Raw genomic sequence first — 7,500 nt, 5'->3', positions numbered from 1 at the left:
AGCCTTGAGTTTTAGTATAGGTTTAATGGAAATGTAGTCATTTCATGTAGTCCCACAGCTAAATACAGATTTTTTGTACTAGACAGGACCAACTTGGATCCCAGGGGAGGACCTTGGCAAGCAAGGTTGGAGGAAAGGGAGACCCATTGGCAGATTTTATTGGAATCAAATAAAAAACCAGGATTAAATGACTACATTTCCATTAAACCTATACTAAAACTCAAGGCTAGTAGAATGTAGTCATTTTAATATTACCTTATATTAAGTACTGGAATTATAATTTCAGTCCTATGGGTCACCTAACAACATTATGTCCTAATTAATATTAATATTTTAACTATGTATATATTTTAAAGTGTCATGTTTTTATTACTATAACTTGTTTAGTAACTTTTGATAGTTCATTAACATTGTTTTATACAATAAAAAAAGTACACCTACAAAATGGGTGTAAGGAAAGAAATGTACCTTTAAAATGTTAATTGACATCGGTCTGAGGTTGTTCGTGAACAAATAAAGAACCTTTGTGGTTTGTTTTTTACAGTTTCCCTCAGTGTTTTGTTGTACATATTTCCACATTCCTATATACCATCATCATTATTCATCCATAACTGACCCCAACTCTTTCTTCCATGACCATAGTATATATTTTTTAACTATATCAGCCAAAATTCATTTCACATTAAACAAAATTTTATTCCACCTTTCATTTCAAATAATCCATATTACATAAAATAAATTAGCTACTCTTCTCACATACACTTTCTTCTTGTTTCTATAGTATCCATACATAATCATAATCATATCCATATTGTTTACTTCATTAATATTCCCAAAAAAATTCCTTCACACATTTTCCAGAGTTTAACCACTCTTTTACATTTCAAAACAGCACACTTTTTTGAAATGTAAAAGAGTGTCCACAAAATAAAAACATTATTTCAACGTTCTTTTATATGGTATATTCCTCTTTACTCGTAATTTATTTATTACCAGTCTCCAGAGGAATTCCTGACACTCTACAATCTTACTACACCACATTTTCATTACTTTAATGGCTTTTATAACTTCTGGTAAAATTTTCCATGGATTAACATAATAATATTGTTTTAGCACATTATAATGTCACATCCTTCTATTCTTCTTTATATCGTCAATTTTTCATTTTACATATTAGTGCTTTTATTCTTGATAATTTTAATTTCTTAATGTATATACTCTTTATCATGTTTTTTTACTGTCATCTCCCAAAATTTTGTTTACTTATATTTATACATTTTCACTTTTAATTATTCAGTTTCTTCATTTACCCACTTTAATACTCTAAGTTTAAAGAAGCAGACTCATATACAACAAACCTCTTTTCACTAGGTTTATTCTTGAACCCCATATAAAGGAAAACGCTAATTGCACAATTTCTTTTTCATAGTTTTCTGGAATCAATTAAACATTTGACATATATCCTATTTTCCCCTTAAAACAGAAATCACCATGTAAACCTTTTTTCTTGAATGCTAATCTATGAGTCCTCCACATAAGACATATTTTGGTAACCATTTGAAATGTTGGCACCTATAGAGGGAGTCCCAAAATACAGAGACTGAATGGTCGAATGTTTGGACTTACATATACTAAGTCCAAGATGCCATTTCTCAGAATAGCCTCTTTTCTCCAAGATATGGAAATCTCTAAGTCAGTAGATATATATATATATATATATATATATATATATATATATATATATATATATATATATATATATATATATATATATATATATATATATATATATATATATATATATATATATATATATATATATATATATATATATGTATATATATATATATATATATATATATATATATATAAGTTTGAAGGGTGTGGAGGTGCAGGAGGCTCCACCCCACAAAAGGAAATTAGAAATTTAAAGGAGAAGGGCAATTTTCAAATTTTGCTCTTCTTGGATGTTTGCTGTCTTTTGTTGTTGTTGTTGTTGTTGTTGTTGCTGTTTTTTGTCAGCATTTCAATAGGGGGCCCACATTTATTTTATTTATTTTATCAAAACCTCTCATTACCTCATAACTACATAATTTTCCCCAAATATTATCCTAACAAAGATACTTCATTCATTGAAAAATACAACTGCCCCAGTTTTACACCATCACCCAAACCCTTACTTTTATCTTTATTCAAAGTCATTTACATTTCTATTAAACATCCATTCAGACAAACCAGCACATCCATATTTTATTCTTAGCAACCACAACCATATCAACTGCATATGTCAAAACTACTGGAATCACCACTTCCTTTTGCATCAAATATATAGCAGCTTTCATTTTATAAGTTACTTTACTTACTATATTGCATTCATTACTAAAGCACAAAATATTCCACTCATGAGACATCCTTGTCTTATACCACAATTCATGCATATTTCTTTATTCAGACACCCATTCACTAACACTCTTACTCTATTATTTTGATTTGTTGACATATACACTCTCCTAATTCTAGTATCTATTAATTACTTTTCCATAACACCTCACAAAGCATCATGTCTTACTGTATTGAATGCCTCACTAATATCAGCTACCATAAGTTTCACATCTTCCTTTTACTTATAACATGATCCACAGTTTCTCAAACCACCAATAATAATTTCTGGCATCCCTTCCCTTTTATACCATATATACTTTCTTCCATAATGTCCTTTACCCTTCATTTCATTCTCTTCTTTATTATTCTCATAAAAATGTATAATCTGTGTTATTTAGTGTGATAGCTCTCCAGTTGTTATTTCATTCTTTTCATCTTTTTTTCCAAAAAAAATAGCTCTTTATAAACAACATATCTTTCAACCATTCATTCAAAATGTTTGCAAAACACTCTCTTTGCCACTCATTTAATTCTTGTACATTTCATACCTTATCTGGACCTGATACTGAATCAACATTTACTTTCCTAAGTACTTCATCCAATTTACTAATAGTAATTTATTTTTCAAATTCTTCCTCAAGTCATTCTTGAATTTGTTTTACATTACTTTCTCTCCCCCTATTTTCTTTCTTTTTACTCTTATACATATTTTCTACATGCTATACTTCAACATTGATAATTTGTTCTTGTGTTCTTTTCACCTCACCTTTTATATTTCTCATTTCTTTCATTATCCTAATACCTTCCTTTATTATAGTTACCCAAATATGCAGACACCTCCTCCCTTGTAAATAATATCTCTGCTTAAAAAGTAATGTCTTATTTTTTTTCTCAATTTCTATTGTATATTTTCCTTTTCATATCATAATAATCTCTAAATTCTCCAATACATTTCTATACATCTTTCCATACTTTACTTTCTCTTCTTTTCTTACATTATCCTGTCTTTGGGGAAACACTTTTTATGCTTCTTTTTAAATTCAGTCCACCATTCAGACCATTTTTTGTAAAAGTCCTTTGTGGTGATATGATCCTTCTATAACTGCAATGTGTCTCGCTCTCTAGATTCATCCCGTAATTTCTCATTTAATCTTTTTAGTCCCTTTCCTATTTTAAAACACTCACTTTCTTCCATCACCTTCATCCATATTGTTAAATGATCCTAAAAAAAAAAACTCTTTCTACTGTATCATCATCTGCTACACCCAAAATTTCATAGAGTACAAAACAATCAATTTCAGACCCAACTGCCCTTCTTCTATAAAGCAATTGACTTTTATTCTGCACAGCTAAGTTACATTTAATCACTTCTTGTATTTTTTAACACAGTTCCTTTTATTTTTAAATTTTTCCCTTACATCACAATTAAAGTCTCCAGCAATAATAATTTTCCTGTTAACCATCACATAATCTAGAATTTGATGAAACAGATTCTCTCTTTCCTTGCCATTTGTATATGCATATAATTCTATAAACATATATCTTCACCTCACATCCACAACAGTTAACCTTCCTGTCGTTACCAACAGTAAATCTAATATTTTTACTGTTTTGCACAATACAGACACTCCAAAATAGCATTCAGTCCTAAATTTCATATTATTTTTCCGCCCCACGGTTTTTCTGTTTGCAATCTTTCTTCATTTTCAGAAATCTTACATCATCTGTAGCAATAATATTTACATCACATTTAGCATATTATTCCAGTATCTGTATTATTCTTACAATATTAATAATACTATTCACATTTACTGAAAGCACACTAAAAATATTAATTTTCCCACTTTTTAAGTTTAAGGGAAGTATTTTAAATTTTAGTTTCCTTATTTATTTTATTATTTCCACAACTGAATATTTTTCTGAGTTTACATACAACTATTCCTCGATTCCCAGAATCAGATTTTTCACTATTTTCGTTAACTAAAACTTATTTAAAACTTCTCCTCACATTTCTTTTTAATCTTTGGTGATGTATTTTAAATCTTCTTTTCCTAACCCTTACCCTAGCACCTATTGAATTTCTTTTTCTAGCATCCATTATACTCCCTTCACAAACATCTGAGTTTTTGTACTATCACTTGCCTTTTAACAGTTTTCTGTCCAACTGACAGAACCACCCTGCTATCACCAACAAAACAACTCTCTTCTACCTCCATTACTGCCCAGCTTCTCCCAGTTGCCCTCTCGTCAGAAGTAGAAGTAGGAAAAGCAGCAGCAACCCCCCCCCCCACAATGAAAAGAATAACTTCCCTGATGCTCTAGCCAATTTTCCCCTAACAATATACATACCACCTTGGGTGTCCCCTGAAAAGAGGCACTCGTCTAGTGGGATTAACCCAGTCAACAAAGGATAGATAGACCGATAGATAGATAGATAGATAGATAGATAGATAGATAGATAGATAGATTAGGGTGTAATCCATTGAATGAATGTTTGATCTGATTGAGAAAGTTGTGCAAAGCTAAGGTTGGTAAGAAGATCTATGCTCTTTGTTTTCATGAAACCAAGGAGGCTGATGTTAAAGTCTCCAAGAATAATAGCGACATCTATTAATCTAATATTGCTTAGTACCTAGTTTAATAATTAAAATGTGTGTGGGTTGCTGTGGAACTATTGTTAAGGAGCAACGGTTGGATAGGTGAAGATTCAAGCTCAGACAGTTTGAGTTAGTGTCTGAGCTACATGTGCATTGTTGTAGAAGGAAGCATTTGAGGTCAGTTCCCCTTCTTTCCTTTTACCTGGACAGGCATTAAGTGGGAGGTTTTAGCCAGGAAAGTTGTGGCTGATGTTAGGTATGTTATTTTTAATACATGATTCTGTGACACACAAAAGCAAGGTCATTTGGGCTGTAAGAAATGCATGTAGTAGTACTTTGTTTCTTAAGTTCCCTGCATTTAAGAGGGCCCTTTTTATTGAGATGTGGTTGAAGTGCTTTGTTTGACTTGTGCAAGGGATGGAGGAGAGGCACTTTGATTTGTTACTATTTAAAACCATGGTCCAGTGTTTAAATGAATACCTCCATCGAGTAGAATTACAGTGATTGCTAACATGATATGTTTCTGTGAATTCCAAACAGCTTTTTATTTGGGAGTCAGTTTGTAGTAAAGTGATGGAGCAAAGACAGGATTTCTTATTTAGTGGAAATGGGAAGGGTTTGTATAAACCCCACTAGATATGCATAGCGAGTAGAGGTAATCCTGGATTTAGTCCAACTGAGATTTGCTTTTAGAATTAGTACATTGGTAGTTTTTTGGAAGTTACCACCACAAGGAAGAGAAATAGTATAGCTGGTTCAGTAGTGTTCTGCATTTAAAACTAGGTATATGAATCACTCTGTTGCAAAGAGGGAGAAACTTTTTTAAGAGTGTAATAAGAAAGACAATGTTAAGGGGGTTAGCCGGGGAATTGCGGGTGGTTAGAAAGAAATCCATGTGTGTGTGTGTGTGTGTGGGGGGGGGGGGGTTACTTCAATGAGAACTGATCGTGCTTATCTATTGACATGTGTGCACCCACCTACTTATTATACATTCATTCAGTCCCGCTTGTGTCAGGGTCATCACAGATATCTTTCGAAAACGCAGTATGACCGTCCTCTAAAAACAGTTTTGGTCTGGATCACGGATATCTTTTGAAGACGAACTATAACCGTCCCCTGCAGCTTTTGGTAAGTTTCACAAGGACACTTGTACTAAGCAGGACTACTACCCAAGCCTTATTTGCAGCATGAAACTCTGCATCCCGATGCAAGTGTTTTTTTTAGTGTCCCAACTTCTCAAGAACAGAGAGGGCTCAAATTTAGTATCACCAGGACTCGGTATAAATCTCTTCAGAATCAGAGCTGACTCATGGAATGGATATATTACCCGTAAATAATAAGAGTATGGGATGCATGGGATGCAGGGTAGCAAGCTGATAATCTACATCCTGCAGACAAAGACAGCAGCTACCTCTGGGCTAACATTTTACAACAGTATCTGAAGAGTTCAGTCATTAATGAGGTTTGGTACGATAGGAAGCATAACTTTTCAATGATTACTTTTTTTTTAATTTTGCTACATTGTGCGGACGGTCTGAAAGTGCTGATCATGACACATTTTCGATATGAATATGAAGTAATTTCACTCACTGATAAATAATGGGAAATGGTTTGTTTTTTTCATAATCCTTGAACAAGACTGGCGGTTATAATTGCATAAGATGCACGTTGTGTCAGTTATTAAAACCAATGTACTGCGCCCTTGGTTGACCAGCCCCTTCTCCGGGGGGCGGGGTACTCTCCTCATGTAAAGTACAGTGCGCAAAGAGCTAAAGTGGTGGAGAGCTGCAAATGTCTGGAGGCAGCGGGCACAGCAAGAACAGAGTTAACGCTTCTGAAACTGGATCATTTAAACGGGAATACGAACAACCATGACACTGTTCAGCAGTTTGCTGCAAACCCCGTGTCGCCAAATAGCCAGGCATGACCCTTTTTACCGTTCAGTGTTGGCAGCTTTGTTTCATAACTCTTCCAAAGTCACCAGTAACCAGAGCATGGATGTGCAGGACGACGGAGACGAGAAGGACGATCTGGCCGAAATCCTGTTGCATGCACCTCATGTCCATCATGGGGAGGTGAAGACACTGAAGGAAATGCCCGGGCCTAGTACCTTAACGAACTTGATCGAATTTTTCTGGCGAGATGGTTTTAGCAGGATCCACAAAATCCAGGTAAGTGATTGAAATCTGAAGTGAAAGATGACCTACCGGCGCTGAGTGCACAGTCCTAAGATCCAGAAAAGTAACAACGACCCTTGAGACGGTCATTGTATGACTGATGTACCTCACTGGCATTGTGCCCGGTATGCCGGGTCAGGGTCTTATCTCCCCTGTAACTTGTGCCACACTTGTTGTGGTCAGAAGGCACCAGGATGGCAAATGAGTGTCCCCTTGGGGCGATCATCTCAAGTAAAATCTGCGGGAGTGGTAAGGGGGTTGAATGTACACGGACAGATTCGGCATATTTTGTTAGATAGTAATATTGATATTTGTTTCTGCTGGTAATAATGCTCATTTGTAAA

The 7,500-nt window shown here is 34.3% G+C and overlaps 1 protein-coding gene across 1 annotated transcript in view; it reads left to right on the top strand.

The window, feature by feature from the left end:
- The first annotated feature begins 6,696 nt into the window (after window positions 1-6,696).
- Window positions 6,697-7,500, top strand: part of LOC122807189 (cytochrome P450 27C1-like) — a 413,262-nt gene continuing 412,458 nt past the window's right edge. The window contains exon 1 of the mRNA XM_044078238.1: window positions 6,697-7,150. Coding sequence (XP_043934173.1) covers window positions 6,851-7,150 — 300 coding nt within the window. The 5' untranslated portion in view covers window positions 6,697-6,850. The remainder of the gene's footprint in view (window positions 7,151-7,500) is intronic.

This window comes from Protopterus annectens, chromosome 7.part0 (assembly GCF_019279795.1).
Source record: "Protopterus annectens isolate FY-2018-M chromosome 7.part0, PAN1.0, whole genome shotgun sequence".
NCBI lineage: Eukaryota > Metazoa > Chordata > Ceratodontiformes > Protopteridae > Protopterus > Protopterus annectens.
The sequence above is the reverse complement of the archived record's forward strand: the minus strand, read 5'-3'. Positions and strand labels throughout refer to the sequence as shown.